This window comes from Amblyomma americanum, chromosome 1 (genome assembly GCF_052857255.1).
Source record: "Amblyomma americanum isolate KBUSLIRL-KWMA chromosome 1, ASM5285725v1, whole genome shotgun sequence".
Classification (NCBI taxonomy): domain Eukaryota; kingdom Metazoa; phylum Arthropoda; class Arachnida; order Ixodida; family Ixodidae; genus Amblyomma; species Amblyomma americanum.
The window spans coordinates 272,350,709-272,375,882 of record NC_135497.1 but is presented as its reverse complement, the minus strand read 5'-3'; the positions used below and the strand labels follow the sequence as shown (position 1 = coordinate 272,375,882).

The window sequence follows — 25,174 nt, the reverse complement described above, 5'->3', positions numbered from 1 at the left end:
AAATCGAAACGGTGAACAGCGACAAAAACAAAGGCCCGAAGGACGCTAACGGTTTCGTGAACTTGATACGCAAAGAGGGACATAATAGGCAGGGAATTCATAAATACCTGAGGTGGGCAGGAAGTCTGAAGAAGCGTTGTCCACTGTTGCCGGATGTGCTGCACCACTTTGCGCAACAGTGCGATTTTGCGCTGCTCCCGTGTGTACGTCGCGTCGGCAGCGTCGGAAACGTGAAGTTTAGTTTCTCCTACTTTCGCTCGCGCAGTCGTCTGCAGCTGCACTGCTCGCGGCGACACTAGCGGCGCGGAAGCGATGCGTCATCTTCGCAAACCATTTCTTTGATGTCTTATTTAATAATGCTTATGGCTACTTACGATTTATTTCTTGAGCATGTTTTTATTGTCTGTCATGGTCAAGAAATGTTACTTTTATTAAGCATAACATCAGCAGCGTCTCCCGCCGCTATAAAGATCGCTGTAATCGTTTCGACCAGGGCGGCACAGACGGCACGGACGCGCAACTTGCGAAATGCTGCCTGATGTCTTTTGGCGATCGCCTGTTGAGCGTCTAGCTCTTAGCTACTCGTCATAGCCTCTCAGGTGCCTGTTGTGTGCCATCTGATATCTATGGACACGTGCATAGCAAATGGACCACGCTTGCCAGGCTTTCACTATGCTTGCATTTAGCTTCAGATTGGCCTGGGTAGACTTTACCAAGTTCTAGCGGATTTGGGTAGGCGTCAACCTGCAATTAGCGCCAGATCGACTCCTCCTTTTTACTGAGTTTGGGGTCCGCATCTGAGCATTCCTACATAATTAATTATAGCACTGTGTGATTTCTCGGTAGGTGGTCATCCTATCCTTTCCTGACGATAAGTGTTCTGTTCAAGGAGGGGGTCTGAGATTGCCCGGAAAGGTATACGTCGTTTTGCGAGCTCGCTGGCTCCTTCATTTCCCCTGAGGGCCTGGTGTGCCGGAGTGCATATTAGTAAAATCTGGCGCTCCATTGGATTGTTTATGAGGATTCAGACCGCCTCAGCTTAGATGCGAACCCCGTTCTAATTATTTATCGCGCTTTTGGACAAAAACAAGAAACGCTTGCACTTCGGTGCCCGTCTCACATACTTCGAAATGTGCTCTCGCCCTTGACGCGACCAGTCGAGGCGTTCGGCGATAGTTTTCTGTTCGGCAGAGCACCGATTGCAGCGCCCTTACTGCTGTGTACTGTAACTAATGGCCGTACTACTTTTTTATACTTTTGTCCAGGTAATATGTCGCTCCTCTATAAGGCATGTATAGTAACACATACATATACAAGAACACGCATGCGTGCGTGCGTGCCCACGCACAGCATGCGCACTCTCTCTCACACGCGCTCTCTCCCTCACGCACACTGAATCTCATTTTCCCTGTTTAACAAACACCAACCGCGATGGCTCAGTGGTGAGAGCGCTCGGCTACTGATCCGGAATTGCTGGGGTCGAACCCGATCGCGATGGCTGCGTTTAGAGGGAGGCGAATTGCTTAGGCTGCTTGTGCTGTGCGATGTCAGTGCACGTTAAAGATCCTCAGGTGGTCGAAGTTATGCCATAGCCCTCCACTACGGCACCCCTTCATTCACTCCCTCCTTTACCTTTTTCCTTACGGCGTGGCTCAGGTATCGGCAGATATGCGAGACATACTGCGCCATTTCCTTTCCCCAAAACAAATTTTTAAATTTTCCGTTTAGCCAACGGAAAAATTACTACGACGACGAAACCGTTGCATTCAACCTAGCGGGTGTCACAACTTATATCCCCCTCGTGCTGAAAATGAAAAGCCCACTTGGGGCTCTTTTCGAGATTTGAAGGCGCAGGCTTCTTTCATACGCCTTCCACCCCGGCGGGCCGACAATGGGAGTCAAAATTACCACCTCCCGCAGCCGAGCCGAGGGCTGTAACTTATGGCCAGGGTCGAAAAAATTCAGATGCATTTCACCCCGGAAAAGACGAGCATCAGGACGGGAGAACTCTTTTACCCATTAACAAAACCGGTGGGTGCACTACGGCACCGACGATGGGGCCCAGCACTTCTCGAATGCGAGGCAAATGCTCTACCACGAGGCCACAGCAGGACAGAACTAGTGCAGGTCAAAGGTGAAAGAAGAGATCGGAAAAGAAATCCATAGACACAGCGTTCACTACAAACTAAACGTTTATTAAATCAGAAAACATATAGCTACAAACATCAACATAATTATGCGAATCACCGAACGACAACAGTAAAAAAACAGCAAAACAATACACGTCATACAGTGCAATCAAAATTAAGCAACGCAAGTTTTAAGCCTTGCCAATGTTTTTCGCACGACTGGTGGGGCACTAACAGTCCACACACATCATCGGTATTAAATCGCAATATGTTCGTTTCCAGCGCGCCTATCGTGCTCAACGTCCTTGATGCCCGAGTGTCGAGCAGCCTCGATGATCACCGAGATGGGCGACGCCAGAAACGTTGCAGGCCGCGATCTTGCGCCACCGCCTTCGGACACTATGCCCAGCCGCCTAGACTGGGTCATGGAACTGGGTCATGGGTCACGGCTACAGCACCTGTGCCAGCTGGCAGGAAGAGTCTGGTGAGGCGCTGTCGCTGGGCGGCGTCAATGCGACGGTCGTGATGGACCCAGCCTGGGCACGAGCCATGGCGTTCCTGTTGGCCATGGGAGCCTTGACAGCGTACGCCTGGACGGGCGGCTTGGCTTGCATGGAGCGCCGCAGACTTCGAGAAGCAAGAAGCGCGGGAGCTTCCCTTGAAAAAAAAAAAAACAAAGTCGAAAAATAAAACGCACATACACACAGCTTTGACGTCAAACAGAACTTTTTTTTTCAAAATAAAACACATACGCATAAAACATGTAACATAAACGTAGAAACCCCCAAGAACCTGGACAAAAACCCAAGTAATACAGCACATACGAACAGAACACGTACGCATTACAAATACTACGTATACTAGGCTTCCTGGAAAACGCGATAGGCATATATGCAGGGCGTATACTTCGTAATTGATCGGGGTGATAGTCAACCGCGTGCCTTGCCAGCCTGCTTTACCGTCTTATGGTGCGGCGGCTCCAAGACGACCGCGGATAGCATCACGGAGTAGTGGATGAAGCCTGCTGAAGCAGCTGCGGAAGCGCAGTGCCTGGTAGTGCTCCGCTGCTGTGCGCCGTCGCAGAAGACGAATGCATTCTTCAGGATGGAGTCGTGGGCACACTTGCTAGCGTACTGGGCTGTCTGGAGGAGAAGCTTGCGCAACGGCGGTGAGATCGCCGCTACTAGCCTCTGCTCCCGCTGGTACGATAGGTCTGCCGAAGAACTGTCGCTCAGCGGCGTGAATGCAGCGTTCGTGCCGGACCCAGTCGAGACCATGGCAGTGTCGACAGCGTAAGCCTGGGCGGGAATGGGTTTGGCGTACCGAAGACTTCGCAGAAGATGAAAGCGCAGGCACAAGTCCTGAATGCTCACGAACTGTCCGCGAAACCGTGCACCAAACCAGCGTCGTGTTTTGCGACGTTGACGCTCGAGGAACGTAGCAATGGCCGTTTGCGAGATGAATTGCCACGTCAGCTGGCAGCAGTGGTGGCGCCACTCCGCAGGTTGCGGGGATACGTGAATACGTGCAGTGCACAAAATGCATGAAACGCATTGAAGTGTGAACACAATTGATGCAAGCATTATATTTTTTTGTATGCGTTATGTTTAAAATTACATTTTAGTGATATTGGTATTTTCTTAGCCGTCGTTTAAAAAACACAAAGAAAAATGTGGAACTATCCAGTTAGTTTCGCTTTTAGCTACTTCAGCACATCTGGTGTCTGAAGCAGACAAGACATGGAGACTGCCGCAGGGTGTGGCGGTGGCAGAATTGTCCGAGGCACTGGGAAATGAAGCTGTTTTGTTATCGCAAGTAGTGGTTCGTATCCTGCTCAAGGAAGGAATTTTATGACCTGGATGCCGTTGCCGTGACAACAATAAGACGTTGGCTCTTCTCCGGCCGCTACGGAAAGAATTGGCGCTGCCGTTTGTATTGGCTGGGCTGTGATGTTTATAGAACTTTTCTTCCCGTGCAGGCGCTTTCTATTCCCCATCTACTTGCTCCTCCATCTCGTCATACCCAACAACGACGGTGCGAATTTTCATTAGCCATTCATGCAGTCTTACACGCGGATGTTGCTGGCAATATCATGTTGCCATGCGTAGCATATTATAAAAAATATCCTTCTCATCTGCCTACGAGACCTAAAGAATCAAATTTTAGGTGTGTGACAAATCCGCTCTAGCGTACTTAAAATTAATTATTTAGACTTTTCTCGCCTCTTGTTCCGGTTTCGATTTCGCGGGTTGTATTTTAAAAGCTATATGAGATATAGAACCGCCGGAAGCCACTTGCTTTCATAAAACACTAGATGGATTTAGAATAGGGACGGCAAACTTTGCAGCCTCCTATTCGCGCTGGGTGCGGCGTCTTTGTGGAGCGTACTCGCGAGAGATTTAGAATATGAGACCGGAAGGTTCTGAAGGTAGTTTGCTGCTCCCAGCGTCATTTCGGTTGAAAAGTAAAATGCAGAGTAGTAATTCTCGCAAATGTAATTTTTTTGTGCTTTTATTTACGTCGTCATCAACAAAAACACTAACAAATGACGAACAACATATTACGTGCAACTGTGCAATTCAATAGTTTCAAAGTGAACTTTTTTCAGGGATTATTACCAACCTGTTCGAACATCCCGCACTTTCCGACGTCGATCTCCATGGCAACCAAACAACGCGTTCTCACTTGAGACAAGTAGATTTGCTTCGTTCATCATTTATTCGCTGCGAACGCAAGACACAGCGAAGTGGCAACGGCAAATAGCGGCCTCGCTTCGACGGGTGACGCTCATCTTGGCAGCCCCTATCTGGCGAAATAGCTGTCGACGCTATTTCGCCGGTTGTGGGTTAGCGCAATGCCTCCTGAGGAAGTTCCTGCGGCGTGAGGGGCTAAGCCTCAAGCAGACAACGCACAATGTTTTTGTTACTGCCGTTGCAACGAAATGTCATCGCTGAGAGCTCTTTGTGAGTTTGTTGCCGTGGTTTATTTGGCAAATGCCTATCATCAGCGACGCATTGAGGACCGCAGTTGTAACTTATCCAAATGAAATTCTCTGCTGCAGCGTTCCCATTCTTTATTTACTTCAAGTCAGCGTAACATGAAGCCGCAGTCGCACCACTGGACGCGATCTCTGGCCGGCTACAGCTGCAGGAAAAGCGGTTCACCGTTTCGCCCAACATCGAGCGTTGAAGAGTTCGTGGCATCGTGCTGCATGACCGAAAGCATCGTGAGAAGCCTATGCACACATGCTTATTGCTGCACACGTGGTAATACCAAATGTGGGCTTTACGGTCCTGACCTGCGAGAGCAAAGATGTAGCGGCCAATGCAATCATTCTGGGAGATCATTTGCAAAATTTCCTGAAAGCACTGTAAACAAACCACTGCGGCAGAAATGGACGCAGCTGTGAATTCAATATGTACAGTACAATAAACATAGCTTCAAGTTCTCGAAAATTCTTGTATCTGCAGTGAGAGACGATTTCCGCCGGCTTCATCCCAGCTGCACATGGCTTCTTCTAACGTGATAGCGTTAATGCTGCCGTTGTACAGAAAATGCAAGTGTACTTTGGTGCCTTATAATGGTTTGCACTCCTGTGGTTTTCGGCTGCATTAGACATTCTACGAGAAATTTGCGTGTGCTTAAACTTGGGGGTGGACATGTACGAGGAATTCCGTGCGACAGGCTTGATATGGAGGCGTGCTTGCTCACCCAACTCAAGAAAGTTCAGTCTGTGTTTCACTTTTTCAGCGCTGCGATTTTGTGCGTACGTATATACATAATTTGCATCTGTACAGCTTTTGTCTTATTCTCCTTCTGCTTTTTAGGAACCTTTTTTTTTATCAGAGACAGATGTGGGGTGCAGACAGGAATGTTGGCACGGTTTGTGCATCTACATTTCAAAGCGCTTGTGAAGGCGATGTTTCGCGTCCGTGTAGCAATCTAAAACTGGAAACGATTCTTAAAGACAATATTTTTGTCTAACGCCGAAATTACAAAAAAGTGCCTAATTTTAGCGATTGTTTTTTCAGAGGAAATGCGTCCCAGTAAAGGCTTCGGCAGCCTTGCCATCACGATCACTTCCGCTAGTGGGAATGCCCGCGTCGTTTTTTTAAGTGACTGGCGGAGAAGTACGCCTTATCCTTTTCTTATGTCAACTATAAGAGGGTCAACATTCTGCAAATTTCCCCAGCAGTCATGTCTTCGCGTACTCTCAGCTGAGATATGCGCAAAACGGTACATTTTGAGCAAATTGCCAAAATGCTATTGTTGCTTCAATTAACTGCACGTTTTTCATCCACAGAGTGGTGGCGCTGTTGCCATTCTCCGTCAGGACCAGTCTTATCTCTTTGTTTTCGTACTTGCAGATAGGTCCTCAGCAGTCTAAATAAACAAGCACGCAAGTCTCGCCTGCTGTTTTTGTTCTTAATGGTTCGTTTACAAGTCATTTTGTAAATGCGCACATGGCGCTCAGTTCGGCGACATTATTATTCTAGCCACAAGGAGTAATCGTTTTCTTTCCTTGTTTTTTTCAGGAAAAGAAAAATGATGAGTATCACCGCCTCGCGGAGCAGGGGACAAAAAATACGACGCCACATTGCTTTGCTGCAACATTTTTCTACGCGCCTAAACGATGATACGGGAAGGTTATTTATTATTCAATCGGCACAGCAGAGGTCCGTGACGTAATTGAAGGCGTTAGAACTTTAAGTAGCGCCTGCTGTACAGATCTCTCCCTAAATATAAGCATTGTCGACACCTTGCTTGCCCCTTGGGGACATCAGCCGTGCCTGGGGGTCTGGTTATGATTCGGTTTAGGATATAGTTCTACATCAAGCGCTGCTGATCTTGTGGCCCTTAGGGAAGCGATTCGGTACATCTGTGGGGAAACACCACAAGTGTGGCGTATATTCCCCGACTCAAAACGTGCGCTTCAATTTTAGGATGTTTCCTACGCCACACCGCTCGCCAATCTATGGCACTAGACATCACTGAGCTGCTTTCATCTCCTCAAGAAAGGCCACCTTATAGTGCTACAGTGGATCCCTGGGCACTGCGGGCTGGATGGAAATGATAGGGCCGATGGTGAAGCAAAGAACGGCCTCAGCAATGGCCTTGCTCTAGCACGGGCGCCATTTATCTTTGGAACTTCCTTTGGAGGGCGACAGCGAGATACTGGGCCCAGCTGGACGCTCGGCGCATCCGCCTTAAATGGCTAGATCCGGCAATGGCATTTTTTGTTCCGCGTGGAATTCCGCGCCCTCATGCATGCTCGCTGCATAGACTCCGTTTAGAGGTCCCTTTCACGCGCAAGTACTTACATTTAAGTCGACTATCAGAGTCTCCAGACTGCTTAATGTGTGTCATAACTAAGACTGTGGACCTCGTGCTAGTGGTGCGCCCAGTATCTGTGCGCGGAAGGCTAACGTTGGCCGCCTCCTTGAAGCATTCGACAGCAGGCCACTCTCGGAGGACTTACTGTTGGGTGTTCGGCCACAGAGTGGGAAAGCTTTGCAGGAAATGTGGGTGTTTTCACGCTTTTTGAGAGCCACCCGCCTCGACTCGAGATTGCGATTCCAACACATTTCCCAGCGTATACTCTCATTTTTCATACTCTCATCACATCGTCACCAATCACGACCCTACTTCTTTTCCTCTTCCCCTTCCTCAGTGCTGAGTAGCAGGCCAGATATATATATATATATATATATATATATATATATATATATATATATATATATATATATATATATATATATATATATATATATATATATATAAGGGAAAAAGACTTCTTGGCACGGTCAGCAGTAGTGACTAAACAAAGACCAACGTTTGAAACAATGTATTTGAATATATATATATATATATATATATATATATATATAAAGAAAATTACTTATAATGCAGTGCAAAAAACAACCATGCCGCCGGTGGAATCCAAACCCACGACCTCCGAATATCGCGTCCGCTGCTCTTACCAACTGAGCTACGGCGACGGCTGTCCAATCTGCTGCTCTCGTGGGTATTTGTTTATTTTCGTGGGTATTTATGTTTATTATGTTTTCTCCACTCCTGTAAAAGCCCTTCTTGGGCTGACAGTATCAATAAACAAACAAACATATGTCAGGCACTTATCATACCCAGCAGCCTGATGGCCACATAGTTGACACCGAAGCCGGTGGACTTGATGCTCTCGTCGGTAGACCTCAACAGCGCCGTGAGCGTGGCCACTCTGAGCAGGAAGGTGAAGAAGAGGGCGATGAAAATGGCCCCCGCGTAGACGAAGACCAGGGAGCAGTCGGAGACGCACGGGTCCCGCTTGGCCATGTATAGCACAGGGTGTCGTTATCCAGCTGCTTGTGCAGCGTAGACGCGTTGACGCACGCCCACTGCGTGTAGATCTGAGTGCAGACAACGCACGCTGCAGAAAGGCTGCTGGAGGTTTAACGGAGAACTGCACGTCAGGCCTAAAGCACGTTCAAAAATAAGCATCCACCTATGATTTCACGCTCGTTTAGAGAAACAACTGTAAACTAAGATCTAATGTACTGTCCTGAGCAAAAGTGGTATACAACACGCAGCCGGCGGCGGAGCTCTGGAAACTGCATTGCAACGCCATCTAGCAACAGCTATCTGGAATCGAGACAATCGTGGCGGTGCCCCATTTTATCTGCAAGAATGCCAGTTAGCTCGGCTCGATGCGTCGAGCTCCTTCTCTCCTAAACGCTCCGACTTGATAAAGGTCACGTGGGTGGCGTTTTCTTATATTTTTGTTTTCAATTCATGGTCGACATACGGCAAAGGAAACCGGCGGATGACCGGCGCTCGCCGCGCTGCGATATCGCTATCGTAATGCTGATTCGCGTGACGCCAAGTCGACGAAGAAAACTGCATGTTTGTGGCGTTCAATGTTAACTCAACATTAGTAGGTACGGTACTGCTGCGGCAGCGGTCTTCATTTCACCAAACAGTAGCGGGACACACCGAAAGGAGCCAACTGACATGCCTGCAGAGAAGATGGGTTCCCCTTCAGCTATCCTGACCGGCTGCGTGGTGTATACCAGTTTTTCTCACGACTGTACAATAATCACCAACCCACTGTATTCATAATGATCGCCAACCCACTGTATTCATAGTCAAGATCGACATCCCTATCCTGGGATAGCACCTTCGGTACCACTCGGTAACTGTGTCTATGACTGACAGTGGTGGCAGGACGAGTCGATTGAGGACCATCTGCATGTGTTCGACCGGGCGACTCGTACAGCACAAGCCGTCGAAGCCCTGAACTGAGGGCCCACCCGCTGTTACAGCAAAGCTAACCCCTTCAATCAGTAAACAGTTTCCCGACTCGAATCGACTCACCTTGGTCTTGTCGAATCGTTTCTCGTCCGCACAGCCTGCGATGCAGGGCAGTAGTAGTCGAAGTTGTCACTTCCGCAGACTGGGTCGTACATGACGCTGGTGCAGTTGCAGTGCGCATTGCGGCCACTCTCCAGATGGGCAAAGGTGCACGAGCCGCGCCATATGGGTCAGTTCTCGCACTCCGATGGCGCGGAAAATGTACAGTACATGTGCGCGCGGTGAGTGACTCTCCTCGTTAAGTTTAATTCCACACCGTTTCAGGGACATATCGATCTTGGATTACTAACCTCTTCTAGCCTGAATTTAAGTGCAGGGTCCTAAAGATTCCATGAGCTCAGATAAAACTTTTTCAAGGCCGGTAGCTCATCGGCCTATGCAGACCTTTCTGACGCGGTCATCGCCATGGTGCTCGCGAGACTACTATGTGCTCGCATGTTCTGGGAAGCAGCATTGAAGCATAGTAATGAAGTACTTGATCGGGAAGTTTTACTGAAGCACGAAGCAGCAAAGCGAACGCGAAGGCGATGCCTTAGGTTGAAAATATCTATTGCCTCTTGTGACTCTGGACCACATCAGGTGAGGACGGGAGTTTTCAATTACCGCACAGCTCGGGCTTATTGCAGACACGGTTTGGCCCGGAGAAAAACACTTTGAAAGCTACCCACTTAAAGCAAAAGGGCAAATTCCAACTCCATCTACTCGTTAGCCTATTGAACAAACGGCAAGAAATTTGCCATTAGCGACATTTAGCACAGGGAAGAAGTACTAGCATGGACTTATATCGGATTACCGGATTCTTGCAACGCGCGCGGTGGCAGGTACGTGGCCAGGTGAGGCGCACCTAGCCGCAACTGCTCGCATTTTTGTGGATGCTCCGTTAACGCAGTCGTTACAGAGCACCTGACATCATCGTCATGGTTGCTCCGTTTTCAGTAGTCGCGTTAGCGTGTTCTCTCCATCCCTCTTTTTCGTGTTCGTCTGTTCTCATGTTCTAATCGAACGGTAAGTGGCAACATTTGCACACGGACGAATTGGAATTTGCCCTCCCCAATATTATGGCACTTAATGGCTGCGATTTTAAGGCTTTAAGAGGCTAAGCTGGCATAACGACTCAAAAAGAACTAAACCCCGATATTTTTATCAATGTGTTAGAACCGCAATCGGGGAAAAAATATGTCGTCGGTCACATAATTCCCAGGATCTTAAGTGACGTCACCATACCGGAAGCGACAGCTATACGTTTCGATGCATCTCCTTTATTGCCAACTCTGGACACCTTCAGGGAAATATCTAACCAGCAGTATATATGACACGAAGAGATGTGTGGTTGGGTGCGTACAGACGTGTTCACGGACACCTTTAGGTCTCCGCAAACACAACCATGGAAGAATGACACAGAACACTATGTAAAGGCGTCAACAGGTTATAATGTTATTGCACCGCCAACACATAAGGCAATTGAGTGCTCCTGTGAAATTTTTAAATTTTCATTTCATTCTACGCTTCGTCACGCTAGTCCTAACATGCGTTTGTGTGAGAAGCTTCCGCGTTCACTTCAAACAAATATGTGCCCAAGTTTGATACACGTGGCGTGTCTAAGCCCATAATTGTCTACCATAGCACATATACGCAGGAAAAAACGAGGGAAAATATCTAATATCGAGACCTACACGGTACGACCCGTAGCAGTTAACGTCACTCCCGAGACTCCACGAAAATTAGAATCTTCAACGCAATATCGATATATTCTAAGGTGCGCGAATTATATTGTGTTGCGCTGTCCAAACAACAACAGCTGCAAAACTAACCACGTGGTGACTAATAAGACTGGCATAACCAGCATGTAGCACCACGCCCAGCACAAGAAATGCATATCCGGACAGGCTGAGCTGCATATGCATGCTCTTGCACCCGGCGGGCTAGTGCGGTTGGCGAGCGTGCTCTGGTTGTTGTCGCTGGAGTGCATGAAGACGAACAGCGTGAACCAGGGCACCAACGAGAGGATGACGCAGTAGCGCACGATGGTCGGCGACTTGGCGTTCAGCTTCTTGGTGATGACGTAGCCGCCCAGTAGAGTGCCGCCGCAGGCGCTGGGCACGGCGCCTGCACGGGGTGGGGGCGCCAAATGCGCAGGCGAGAATGCAGCGATTACCGATTCGGTAGTGCCCTGAAGGAGCTCTGGCTGCATCATCCCATCCACACACTCTAAGCCACACAGAGCTAAATGTATTTAGTCTCTTGGGGAGTATCGCTGCGCTCTCATCGCCATCAGTTGCTCTGAGGGAACGATGCTGATGTCTCGTAAAAACGCAGCAGATACAGTCCCAAAAGAACCAGTGACTGCACTCCTTTTGGGTTTTATGGACGCCCCCAGTGCATCACTCCCTAACGGCATAGCGGTTATCAGTTAGTTCCCCCTCGGACTTCGTCTGGAGGGCTGCGTGCTCCAGCTTGTCCCAATTTGACGAATGGCAGTGCACGTTTGGTACTATTTGTTTCTTTTGGTTGACACTATAACACGTCGCTTTCATAGCAGTCATTATTATATACATCCTCTCGCATTACGCGACAAGAGGTCCACATTCACTTTTTTTTTTTTTTCACAATCGCGGTACTTCTTTCAATGTGCTAAAAGAGGGCTCTTCAAGTACCCTAATATCGTTCGGTGCAAATGTGTCGAATATTCCGAACTTTTCGAATAGCGAATAGAATATCCTCCTACCCGCTGAAAATCACACATTACATGTGCAAATATATCTTAAGCGAATCGAATATGCCCTCAAATTATCGGATAGTTTTCGATTAACTGCCCACGAAGACCGAATAAGGCGCACCGTAGATTTCTTCGACGACTGTTTCGAAATTAGGTCCCCCACAGAGCACGCTCCCGCGATCGGTATGCGCGGGATGGAGGTTTCAGCGCCGCGATGCGTTCATTCGTGGTCGCAATGCTTATACATAGCCTCCAACGCTACTGGTAAGTGCGCCGGTGTCCAGGTAGGTTTATCGAACTCTGCCTTGATGCCCGATGTCACAAGCCATGACCCATACATAGCTCTTGCTTCTCCCATCTACTGAGACGTGACGTTAGTTTATTCGCTGTCGTGACCAGTAGCGAAATTGTAATTTTTTTATCCGTATCATATGACTGTGTTGCGTAGATCAAGTGGAGTCACGTGAGTGCTGAGTCTTTTTGAAGCGAAAAGTTTCACTACGCGGGTCAGAGCCGAGCTTCGCGTTAGCCGAACTAGTGACTTATGCGCATGCGTGAAAACGAGTGGCGTCACGCACCACGCAGGTGGTCGCTCCTCGCCGCTGCCGACGCCGCCGCCGACTCTGTTGCCTGACCTTTCGGCGCAGCCGCGCGCTACTGCACATTTGCGTCATGTGCACGCGCAAGGAGGCTATATATAATGCGCTTGCCGGAGAATAGGCGTGCGCACTTGACATGGAAGCGAAGGAGAGTGCGCCTGCTGCTAGACTACGCAGAAAAGCTGAGAAACTAAATTCGTCCGATCCAGAAGTACTCGCTTGGGAGTTGGCTGCACAACAGCGAAAAAATGATGAAGACAAAGCTAAACGTGCAGCCCAAACGCCTGAACAACGGGAAATGCGCCTTGCTAAACGACGTCGGAAATAAGCCGAAAAGCGTGTCTTGGCCGCAACTTCAGCCAGCAGCAGCCAATTAAGCGAGTGGGGTAGAGGAAACAAGAGAGTCACAAGTAGAAAATCCCGAGACTCGCCGTTACAACGACCACGTGGAACGACTCAGTGAAAGTGGGAGTGTGACTCATTCGGCCTATAGATAAACAATGTATACAATACCAGCTAAGCTACGAAGCATAACCATGACGTCAAACCATTGCAAGCATAACTGAAGCTTTTTGCTTGTATATCCAAGCCTAACCAGAGCTAAGCCCTTTCCTAATTTTTTACAGCTGGAGCTATAACTCCATAAGTTTTAGCGCCGTATATCGCAGCGCAGCGCAGGTCAAATGACGCTTGGACGCAGAAACGCCCAGGTTGAATGCAGGGACCCAACTTCCACAACTTTTTCTTGCTTAAAACAAAAACAATGTTCCAATTAAACGTCCAGAAATAAGTGCCATCGAATTGTATAGTGTGGCTTACTATTTTTACGATTTTGATTATTTTTACTAGGAAAACCTCACTCTGCAATTGATGGCTGAATGTACATCGAAGAGCAAACTTTCTCAACTATAGAAATTCTTCTTATACGGCTTCAGTTTCTGAACTCTAAGGATTTTTAACGGCTTCTTTGCCTTCCAGACAATTTAGAAAAATATTTGTAGTGACTGTGGGAACATCAGATTTGATAAGAAATTTCACAATCCCTTATTTCTGTAGATTGTTCGCATTTTTCGTAAAAGAAATAAAACAAATTCATTTCATGGGACTGTATATAAAAGCGCCAAGTCGTTTATTTACACATAATGCTTCCTAGTCCTGCGTGAAACTTTCCAATTTTTTACTCATTTCTTTTTCTACGACTAGGTTTTGCTAACGATTGAAAAGTTAAAATGACCCTGACATGATTTTGATAGTCATATTCAGAGGCGTGGAATACAAGGCCGGGGGGGGGGGTGCCTCGAGCACCCGCGGGGCTGTGACTCCCCGAATATTGAGCGATGGGGTCAGGGATCGGAACGGTTTTGGAGAAATTGACTGAAGAACTACAGTTGCCTAAAAGTCGGAAGAACAGCAGTGTTTCTTACAGAAGAAGAGGTTAAAATCTGTTTAATTTTTTTAGTTTTAGCTTTTTGTATAAATTATATCCCAGTGGTTGCTACAAGGAGTTTGCAATGAGTTTTACTTGAATTGCTAGCTTGTTGTGGTAATATTTGTGTTTCCCCGTGTATGCTCACTTCGACTAAGGCATTATGCATGTCTAGCAAGAGTTTACGTGTTCTTACTTTCTTGTGTTATCTTAAAAAACCATGGGTTCTTTCTTTTTAGCATATTTGCTCGACTAGAGACAAATAAAACTGGTTTACATATATAAGCTCTCTGCCTGTGTATATGTCGTGCCGAGGAGCACTGCACAGGGCCCTGAGGACACGCAGAGAACGGGTGCTGATTGCACCCCCCCCCCCCTTCCAACTTGGTCCTTATGAGTATTCGAGTCCAATTTAAAAGCTCTGCATGGGCCCCATAATTTACAAATTTGTAAAAAAAAATCACTGCTAACAGTAGCTCGCAACAAATTAGGGCGAAACCTCACCGCTCAACACCGTGCCATTAATGGGGTAGGTGATACCACCACCCTTTAGCCGCATTTACGGTGACCAACTTGCGCTGACTTCCTGCCCTTGTAGGAGGCTAACATCCTGAATTTTTTGGACATAAAAACAGAACGAGCTATTCCTTCCTCACGTTTCACAAAACGATATAGTTCTACTTATAGGTATATCCGGCTGTCGTGCCGTCATTCACTTTCGTGCAGGGATCCAGAAAGTTGACAATAATGAGTTTGGGCGAAGACGCCGATAGAGCACCAAATAGCGCAATCCAGGTTTAGCCTGAACAAAAACTAATAAATCTACTTGTGATTCACGATTTGTCCGCTTCATGTTAGATCTCTGGCAATTATTATTATTATTATTATTATTATTATTATTATTATTATTATTATTATTATTATTATTATTATTATTAATATTGTTGTTGTTGTTGTTGTTGTTGTTGTTGTTGTTGTTGTTGTTGTTGTGAGCCCTAGTAGTGCCGGAGATCTAACATGAAGCGGACAAAGCATGAATCACTCTGATAATGCCCCCAACCCCCCTGCTTGAAGAGAGACCACTATGACAAAGAGCGCATTACAACACGATAGCGCTCTGAGTGAAATGGGCAAAATCAGGAGTACGCATATTCTTGTAGATCAGCATCCTTTCGGCGTCAGAAGAGGTCTCTGAGCAATGCGCCGCAAACGTACCTAAGAAGCCGGAGGCCTGTGAAGAGGATATGCCGAACATGGCGATGAAGATCTTCGTCGCAAATCCAGTCAGCCCTGACGCTACCATGGCTGAAACGAAGACGTGAGGAAATCAGATTTTTAACTAAAAGGGACGCAAGTTTCTAGGTTTTAAAAAGTTCTGCAGCGTGAAAGAATGTATCGTCGTACAGTAAAGCGCACTATAGTCGGATACAACTTAAGTCTGCAGTGAAGCTCCGCCCACATTCAGGGCCTCGCACAGAATTCCTGCGCGACAAAAAAGTTGTCCACTGTTAAAAATTTTTGTTACCTAAACAAGAAGCCAATCACAGCAAAAACAATTTAAGCTCTAAAATTGTGATAAATGGCTCGCTTAATAAAGTCAAACATTAAAAAGCTGATTTCGTTTACTGTTGTGACTGGCTAATGGAGTAATATACAACACGCCATGGGCCGTGGCCCAGCGTTAACAGCTGTTGTTTTAAGTTCTATCAGAATGCAGAATACTTGTCCCTGCACAAGTCCACAGTAGGTGGAAGACTTGTGCAGGGACAAGGGCTTCAAGAATACAGGCCTACACATCCTGGGGTCACCCGCAGGGAACCCGTCGTGAATATCTTATGGGCGGCTCCTGTTCAAACTGCTCACGTGGGAACCATGGAGGCTCAAAATCGTCAGTTGCACATAATGAGATGTCTTCTGTACAAGCGAGTAGCTACTAATGCATTACTTATACGAACTATTGGCGCCTGCGAATTAGAATGACTGCCGATGACTTTCCTGAAACTAGGGGACGGATTCTCAAGCTTGTTTGAACGTAGGCTTCTCAATCGACGATTACACTTTTCTGAGAGTGACTGCTGTTAAGTGAACTCACTTTCGGCAGCCGCCGCAAGTGTCAGGCAGACGAAGGTGGTATTGCAGACTAGTCTTCGGACGTGGTTAACGAAGCTTCGCTCTGCGACCTTCGGAGTTTGGCCGGAGCCCGCGTTCGTCTGCGGGCTCTGCACATCCTTTGGCTCCGGCGCCTCCTGCTGTGGGCTCGGTGCGTCCTTGTGCTCCTTCGCATAATCCCCCGCTTCCGGTGCCTCTGCAGCCTTCAGTTCCTGTGCATCGGGAGTGCCCCGGGATTGCTTCGACTGCTGCTTCTGCTTCTGTTTCTGGGCCACTTCTACCGCCTTCAGCTTGGCTGCTGCGAGAGAAACACGAACGCTCATCGCGTGGGCCTTCAACCTACACCTAATTTCTACAAACGGCAGTTCACCACTGCGGCTCTGAGTGAGGATGCTGGCGGTAGCGTTAAAGGTCCGAGTGATGTCTGTCCGTTAAGAGGTGAACTAATCTAACAAGGGAGCGCCTTGTGAGGAGCTATGCTTCCAGAAGAATGCTGCGGGCACTGTGAGATACTATCCCGTCAGTCGTTCCTCCTTTCCTGCATAGGTGTCATCACTATGATTTTGTAGATATGTGCGACTTCTAAACTATTTTTAAATTTTAGGTTTCAATTACTAGGAGTTAAGCTATCGGTATGACGGCACAATAGCTTGAGCAGCATGAGCGCGAAATTCCTCGTGTCTTTTGTAAAAGAAACAGCAGGAAACAGTGTCGCTTCGCTACATACCGCTCATAAACGTACGGTGCCTGAATTCTAATCAATTGTCGAACACTACACGCATTTGGTCAATATCAAACTCAAAGGCCCATGGAGCGAGACAGAGTTTCGAGAGCGGTTAAATTGCTGTCGTCAACCAAGGAAAATTCTTCTCTTTTGATCCACAGACCAGGTTGAGGCTTGACAAGCAAGCGACCATGCGAAGACAGTCTACGGGACTGCCTCAAGCAACAGTATGGTTTATGGTTTATGGCGGTTTAACGTCCCAAAGCGACTCAGGCTATGAGAGACGCCGTGTGAAGGGCCCCGGAAATTTCGAACGCTTGGGGTTCTTTAACATGCACTGACATCGCACAGTACACGGGCCTCTAGAATTTCGCCTCCATCGAAAGTCGACCGCCGCAGCCGGGATCGAATTTCGATGGAGGCGAATAAGGTCTTGCCCGTCACGATCTTGTGAGCCATGTTTTTCTGGTGCGCAAATTCTATCAAAGAGCAAAGACACAAAAGCCAGAGAATTAATCTAAGCATTTGATATTGCAAAGAAAGGAAGCATGTGCATCAGCGACACGTCCATATCTTTGTATAAGGCAGAGAACAATTTTTTCACTCGTTCGCTATCATATCAACTTTGAAGATGATAGCATTTCTTGCGTGTACGATGGTATATATTTGTCCGTGTTGCCTTCAAATAAATCAGTTGTGAGTGGCGCTCCGTCCCGTCTTTCTGCCTTGTGTTGTGTATCTTTTTCGCGCCTGTGGCCAAAGATGTATAGTTACCAACTTGCCCAGCAAGACGTTCTTTTTAGAGTCCTATTTTCTTTTCATTTATTTTTGCATCGTTTCGTTTCTGTTAGTCGCTACAAGATCACGCGAGCTTGTAGTTACCCATGCAGACGGATGCGCTGCCGGTGGGCACATTCTGGTCCAGGTAAGCCACGCCCACAGTGAAGAACGGCGACGAGCCAACACCGTGCATCGCATGGCCCAGCTGGGTGAGAACAAGGCAATCACAAAAAATTCAGGGGCTGTGGTAGGCCCCGTTTTGATGGAACCAGATTGTAATGACATCGGGTGTGCCGTGTGAAGTCATTCCAGAGAATTCCAGCGCATGTCAGAGAACCCCTCATATAGTCGATATTTTTTCGGAGTGCTTCACTCTTCGGCGTAACAATTTATTTTATTTATTTGAAAATAGCAGGAGTGTATTGCATGCGAATACAATACAGAAAGAAATTTAGCGCACCGAGAGCTGTTGGAACGTCTGCCGACTGATCTGAAGCACCTGAATGTTCCTCTATAATGCGCCGCTTCGCGGGCAGAAAGAACGAAAATTCTGCCGCCCGTTTTCCTTATGTCGCTCATTGTGGGTCGGGCGCTCTGTCCCTCTATGGGCAGAGCAGACACGAAGGCACCGATTTGCGAAAGCGGATAGTCTAGCCGGCATTGAAACCAAAGGAGGTGTCGGGTTCCTGAACCGCCAAGGATTTTTAAAATGGGAATGACCTAAAAGTGTAATATACTACGCATTTTAATTAATTCCCCTCAATAATCCAAAGTTGTGAAAAGCATTTATGCTCCGGCATATGCCTGGTGTTCACTTTTAAAAGGAGGTGGAGTATTTAGTTAACACTGCGCAGTGCGTCCAACGGAGCTCAAGGCACTCAATTAGAATATGAACGCGGCAGTCCGCTGCGTCCAAATGGCAGCGACTCAACATGCAGACCGCGGCTGCAACCCCTCCAAAGGTTCACTAAGCTCTGATAGACGGAGGATGTGTTTGGGCAACCATGGTGCGCGCCACGAACTGTTCATTGCACTAGTATAACTTTTTAAAATTTGTTCAAACATTTTTCTTAAAGCGAGCAGCAAACGTGTCTGGTGCTAATTGCCGCCGACGGGCTTTGAGGGAACCACGCTATTCAGTTAGAAGCTGCTCAGGCATAACAAAACACCTGGCGCCGGATCATGCGAATAGTCGCGAGAAAAACTGCGACTTATATGCATTCGGCAGGACCAGGTCTCTACTCCGGGCAACTTCAAAAGCTCGCACATGTGTCAACGCTACAAACAAGACAACGAAGTGGCAGGTAATAGAGGAACGGCGAAAGAACTGGGAAGACGACACACTAAAGACGTTTACGCAACAACATCACAGCTGTCGTCACGTGACTGGATTGAGAGGAGCCGCAGTAAAACTCTTCAAACTGAGGAGAACTTTTAAGGAGGCATTTGAAGGGAAAATGCATATCAGTGTTGCTAGAAGTGAACAGTGCATCCGTGATAGCTCATCGCGGTAATTTGACAATGCAAAATTACATTAGAAGAAACTTTTCTATATGTGACTTTATTTTCACTGTCGAACTCAACGCTGCGGACGGCACGGCCACATCAAGAACTTGCTAAGCAGACATTATGCCGCCTGCAGAACACTGTACGCAGGATAAAAACCCTCAACCGCCGTTTAGAGAGCGGACGAATGCGTATCGCGAAGTTTTATCTAATATGGAGTAACCATACCGATCGCAATCTTCACACTGGCGTTGTAAAGCCCCTTAAGACATAACGTCCAGGCATTAAAATTTAAAAATCAACACGCAACCGCCCCCAAGAACATGCTTATACTTAAAAGACGTGCACCGCCTTCATGACCAGTCATCAGCTCCCTGCAGTGCTTCCAGACGTTACCGCAGAAGATATAGGAAAACTACGAACGTTGTCAGTGAGTGAATGGCACACCACCTCACTCCACTCCCGGGTTGGCGGAGCGCTTACCATGAAGAAGTATTTGAAGGTGTTGGCGTTGGTGGCCCTGCCTGAGAGGGAGCACTTCCCGGGGCCGCGTTCGGGGCCGATGTTGGCGGTGCCGTTCTCCAGCACCCGGTACTGCGGCGCAATGAAGTCGGGCGAAGCGAATATCATGGCGCCGACGGGCGCAACGAGGGTGCCAATGCCTGGTATGACCGGCCTGTGGCCCACGCCATCATGGTAGCTCCCCGACGTCACCATGATGCACGACGCCACGTTGAACATGCTCTGGATCACCTGCACGCCGTCCACCACCACCGCACCCTTCACAGGTCGAGACCATGCGAGCACACGCCAAAACGACCGGCTCCTGGCATGAACTGTATGCATCCTTACGATCGCTTATCAACTGCATAGGTTGCGTGCTAGGATATGTCCAGTATCGGCGCTGCTTGCTGGCTTCTACCCAGGTTAACACGGAGGAAATTTACTCGAAATTCATGCGTACACAAACTCTCTGTTTGTGTACGCTGTTTGTGTGGCTGTTTCAAAAGCAGCCGCCGATGAGGTTTGAGGCATTCAGGTTGTTCTTCCAGAGCAGGGTGCAGAAGAAATAACACAATAAATGCTGACAATAGTGCTTTTTTGCCAGACATTGAGGTGCCGTCCAGATCATGGCTCTAACAAGTTTTTCTGGAAAACGCATTCGCTAGGGACGCCACGTTCTTGGGTCTCTTAACAAAATTCGGTGTTGGCTATTTTATTTTGTCTTGGAGGGAAAACACGAGCGCTTAGAGCCTGTAATATAGGCCATAATGAATGTGGTTGCAAAGAACATGCAGGTCCTTTGCACATTGCACCGGGCGAAACCATTTTTTAGATAAACTGGTATACTTAGAGAACCATTTTGTAACTTTGACATGAAGTGCGAATAAGCAGCTGTTCTAAAGTTAAAGAGTAATTGAAAGGGGGGCTTGCCCCGACTTCGATGCCGAGCAGCTGGAAGCGCTTCTCGATGGTAGGCGTCACCACGGAGACGAGCCCGTTGACGACGAAGCCCTGCGTCATGCCCAGAATGCACAGGAAAAAGAGGTAGCACCGAGGCGTGCGGTAACTCTGCAGGAACGAAGGGTAGACGCCCAGCAGGCCGCAGTTCACTTCGTCGTTGAAGCCAGAGCCCCCTTCGGCACGCTTCAGGTCCGAGCCCTGCACCAGCTGCGGCACCGACATGCCGAACGACGAGACTGAGAACTCTGAGGACCCCTGTTTGTCGCGGGACCACATGGCTGGGTGGTGCACCTTTGCGGCGAAACTGCACAGCGCGCGCGGGCACTTCGTGAGATTTCGCCGCTGCTCCGATGACGCGGAAAAGACTGCTTTTTCCACCCGACGTGGGCTTACAAGACATGCTGAGGATTTGCGAGCAAGCTTCTGAGAAATACGCTTGCTTAGTTTTTAACACCTGGCTTAAGGTGGAGCCTTCGTGCTATAGGGAAACTACGCCGCTGTGGGCACGCCGAAAGCAACGTTCAGTAATACTCACGTCGGGGTGAAAGCGAGAAGAAAGGGCCAGGGGCAACGATGGCGGCTGAAACGGTCACTGGAGCTGACGCGTGCAGCGCTAGCCGTTCGGATTTCTTCTTCCTTTGTTCTTTCTTTTCGTCTACCGAGACCTTGATAATAATTAGGTGTCGGTATATTCCAAGGCTATATGTATCATTATTTAAATGGGCGTGGGGTGGTATTTTTTTGCTCGTAAATTCTCGTAAACTTCTGAGCGTCTCATGAAAAGAAATTATGGGACGATCAGACTGGGGCCGTGTTACGGAACTGTCGAACTGCAAAGTTGTCAAAAACTTGTCAAAAACGGGTCATTTAGCCTCGCTCCTATTGGTCGGTCGTGACCGGCGGCCATATTGCTTTCTTGCGCCATGGGTGTCTGCAGATTACGTCACGGATGAGTCAGAATTGGTGACGTTGCACACTTAATTATGCAGGCTCAAATTGACAGTTTTTGTCACAGTTTCGAGCCCGTCAATTTGACCGTTGCGTTTGTGACAGATAAAAGGCTGCGGTGTACGCGGCGATACGAGGCGGCTGCGCCGGCGCGAGCAACGGCGAAGCAGAGCGCACGAAGGCACGCCATGTTTGACTTGCCGGACGAGCTGTTTCGAAGCCTTTTTACGACCGGAGAAGCAGACTGTGGAGTGATGAACTGGGAGGTGCGCGTGCGAGCGCACTGTAGGTGCGGCGGCAGGTGCTATGGGCACTGCGTTCACTTGCCACTGGCGGCTTTCTACCTGCCGTTGGTAATGATGCGCACGTCGGCATCGAAAAACCGATGGTAAGCAAATGCGTGCGGCAGGTGTTGGAGGCAATCTGCAAAGTTAGCGCGCAGAAGGGGTGGGTTCCCGGGTCACCTCTGTGCCACAGCCACATATAAATAAAACACGCTTATGCTGGGAAAACACTTTATTTTTCCCAGCAAATCGCACTTATTGTCTTCTTCTGTTTCCCAAGGGAAAAGAAACAGACAATCACACACCGCATACTGCAACACCTCACCTTTTGGCATTTTTGTCATCGATCGAAAGAGCCGAAACACACAGACTTCAACAAGTTGTCTTCGTCGATTTCGTTCCATGCGCTCCTTGCAAGTTCGCTCAGCAGGAACGTAGCCTCCTTCACTGCATTCGTTCAATTTTTTTCTGCGCAATTAGGTCTATCGCACAGTAGCCTGATCTCAGGCGCCGCGTAAAAAACAATAACACGGCGTGGAATCGGCTGCTTTCGTGCAAAGCGACTTGACGCTTTACCGCTGTCAGTGCTTCCGCGCGGCAGCAAAAGTTACCCACCAGCAAATATAATAGCACAATTTCGAACGCTTTTTGTTTTGATTAATATTTTCGAACTTTAAACACAATGTTTTCGCAAAATAAAATAATTGTTATTTTCATTGCCGCATATTTCATAATTCTTTTTACAAAATTTTAGCAGACGGCCCCTCGCTGTGCAACTAAATGCTCTCGGGGCGCCGCCCTGCTGTACCTGGCTGATTCCTCGTTGCGTCAAGCGGTGGCCTCTCATCGTTTCGTCATTTTGACGTCACTGTCAATAACTTCCGACAGAATTTGTCACAGCTCCACAATACGGCCCCTGATGCGACAATTCTGAGAAAGCAGTTGGGTTCAGCCTCGGTGATTACTTTGGCGCTTTTACTCTTTTGAATGTTTTTGCTCTAAGCCGAGGCAATTCTCCTCCCCCTCACCCCTCACTCAACCAAAGGCAAGTTACAGCAATCTGGAGGCAGCTAACTTTGGGAATGGAGGTGCGAAGAGGGATTCCACTACTGCTCATTTTGATCGCACAAAACAATTAGCCGAGATACCTCGACGCCTATACGATCGCAATCGGACTCCGGTCATGGGCTCGTTTCCCTGGCAGTCTTGCGACAGATGGGGCATCTTAGCATAAGACTAATCCGATGCGTGCAATGAGGACATGCTTAAAAAATTACAGCTTCATTTCAGTCATGCCGACAGTCCACTTACCTGAAATGCAGCTCTCTCGTGCTTTAGATTTGCACGGTGGTCATGGCGCACATTACCAGGTGGTGTACAAGTACTGAGGAGTGCAAGGGCGCAGTGAGTTCCACTGTGCTATTGTATGCGCCTGAGCTCACTTGCTCCACCTTAAATATATGCAAATAGGAGCAAAATTTCTTTTAAGTGCTCATGTACGACAACACGTGCTTTATGCACCTGTCTGGAACAGCCCAACGAACACTTCTCTGACCCAAATGTATAAACAGTAACCCCAGGCAGAAGACTCGCAGGCAGAGCTGATAACAAATGCTTACGATATAAGCAGTTGACCCACAAGCAGACTACAGTTGAGCAATGAGAAAAACTAGAAAAAAGCGATGGTGTTTTAACGTAGCTAAACAGAGTAGGCCTGCTAAAGCCTGTGTTTATCCTGGTTGGCTCATGGTTTTGCTTTGCTGAGTTGTCGGCACGTCTGACGACGATATTGCACTCAGGTTAAACTCTGACAGAGGTTAAGCTGATACGATCTTATCTGTGCGCAGGCGGCAGTCGGCCAATAACGCTATGGTACCATTGCCTCATCACTCACGTCCGGGTGAAGCTCGAAGTAGTACCGCGTGCGGCTCTGCTGCTTTGCGGTGCATCTCGGGCATTTTTAGTTTTCGCGTTTATTGCTTTTTAGGTCTGTTCACGCTCCATTTGAGGCATTAGATTGACTTCTGCAACAAAGCACCTCACCGAGTTCGCTTTCGCCGTTTAACCTGCAGAGTTTTATACGCAGCTGCAACGATGCAACTGCCAGCATTCCCCAGCCGTCATTCAGCGCATGTGCTGCCGCCGCTATGGACAACACTGAAGCTCCTACGCCACCAATAAGGGGCAAGCGTTCACCGTATCCCGGTGAAAATAAACGCTAACGCATATATACGCAGTACTCTTTCCGACGAACAAAATGTTTTAGTATCTATCTACTGATACAATGCGGGCCATTCGTTGCGGATGCGGGGTCCTCGACTGGTTCAATGAACTATTTTAAGGTAGGCGAGTACTTGATATGGCGGTATGCCCTTATAGCCTTTTTTGCATTCCAACGGGAAATGGGCAAGTGAGATTATTCCTACGAATCAACTGTGCGTCGTTAGTCTGCGCACCACTCTGCTGCGCTTTCGTCTAGAAAAGCTAAGCTATGCGGGGAATCTGCAAAAAGCCTTTGGAGGCAAGCGCCCCACGAAAGCTCCCACTTCAAGATGCCCGTAGACGGAGCCGCGCAAGGCGAATCCCGGGGATCGCCTTCTGCCCTCCCTATTTCATTGGCCGGCAGGCTACCAGTCTCGACGTGCTCTGCCAACTCCTGTCTGCTCGAAAGTCCCCTTGCACAGATGCGCTGTAAAACGAAATCCTTGGTCAGTTACGAGCTAGAAATGAAGGGGTCCACAAAGACAATGCCGGTGGCTTTGGCGACAAGTTTCATGTTTTAATGCTATAGAGTTAAGTCGGCAAGCTTTCCGCGTGGCCAAAGAAGCACATGGTGCTACGCACGAACGTCGCCAATCTTGAGGTGACGCACGACAGCTCTCCAGCAGTCCGTGTTGAGTTCGTCCAACTGCGTGGCTCTAGCGGGTCGGCAGACCAGAGTGCGCTGGATGATGCCAGTGAGGATGAGGTAGTGGTCTTGCAAGAAGTGCTCAGCCGCGCTCAGGTCCAGCGAAACTTCTGGCTCCGTCTTGCCGGTGACCTCCACCAGGCGGGCGAGCAAGCACGACCGTCCCGCGAAGAGCTCGAAGCTTTCGGCACACCGTCGGTCAGCTGGGCGCCGCAG

At 48.3% G+C, this 25,174-nt stretch overlaps 4 protein-coding genes across 18 annotated transcripts in view; 1 reads left to right on the top strand and 3 right to left on the bottom strand.

Moving 5' to 3' along the window:
* LOC144115081 (solute carrier organic anion transporter family member 4A1-like) overlaps positions 1–20,206 on the bottom strand; it is a 79,578-nt gene extending 59,372 nt beyond the window's left edge. The window contains exon 1 of the mRNA XM_077649221.1: positions 19,838–20,206. Within this exon, the coding sequence (XP_077505347.1) occupies positions 19,838–20,200 (363 nt within the window). The 5' untranslated portion in view covers positions 20,201–20,206. The remainder of the gene's footprint in view (positions 1–19,837) is intronic.
* Positions 1–25,174, top strand: part of LOC144115083 (uncharacterized) — a 263,914-nt gene that overhangs the window by 200,574 nt on the left and 38,166 nt on the right. For 9 of the 14 annotated variants that reach the window (XR_013311241.1, XM_077649229.1, XM_077649227.1 and 6 more), the window contains one exon: positions 2,412–2,835. The exons of the other annotated variants lie outside the window; for them this stretch is intronic. The gene's annotated coding sequence lies outside the window, so the exon portion shown is untranslated. Of the gene's footprint in view, positions 1–2,411; positions 2,836–25,174 lie in introns of those variants that run through there. 14 annotated transcript variants of the gene reach the window in all.
* LOC144115091 (uncharacterized) lies at positions 2,553–8,674 on the bottom strand. 2 transcript variants are annotated; one of them, XM_077649244.1, is made up of 2 exons: positions 3,089–3,566; positions 2,553–2,786 (listed from the first exon to the last, which is right to left on the bottom strand). In XM_077649244.1, the coding sequence occupies exons 1-2, from the start codon at positions 3,404–3,406 to the stop codon at positions 2,553–2,555; spliced, it is 552 nt and encodes a 183-aa protein (XP_077505370.1). In that variant the 5' UTR covers positions 3,407–3,566. The 2 variants fall into 2 exon arrangements, with proteins under 2 accessions (XP_077505370.1, XP_077505371.1); XM_077649245.1 differs by lacking the exon at positions 3,089–3,566 and adding an exon at positions 8,273–8,674 and having other exon boundaries at positions 2,638–2,786.
* The window catches only part of LOC144115090 (uncharacterized), a 62,234-nt gene continuing 52,304 nt past the window's right edge, over positions 15,245–25,174 (bottom strand). The window contains exons 2-3 of the mRNA XM_077649242.1: positions 16,328–16,642; positions 15,245–15,540 (exon numbers count right to left, since the gene is read on the bottom strand). Coding sequence (XP_077505368.1) covers positions 15,335–15,540; positions 16,328–16,642 — 521 coding nt within the window. The 3' untranslated portion in view covers positions 15,245–15,334. The remainder of the gene's footprint in view (positions 15,541–16,327; positions 16,643–25,174) is intronic.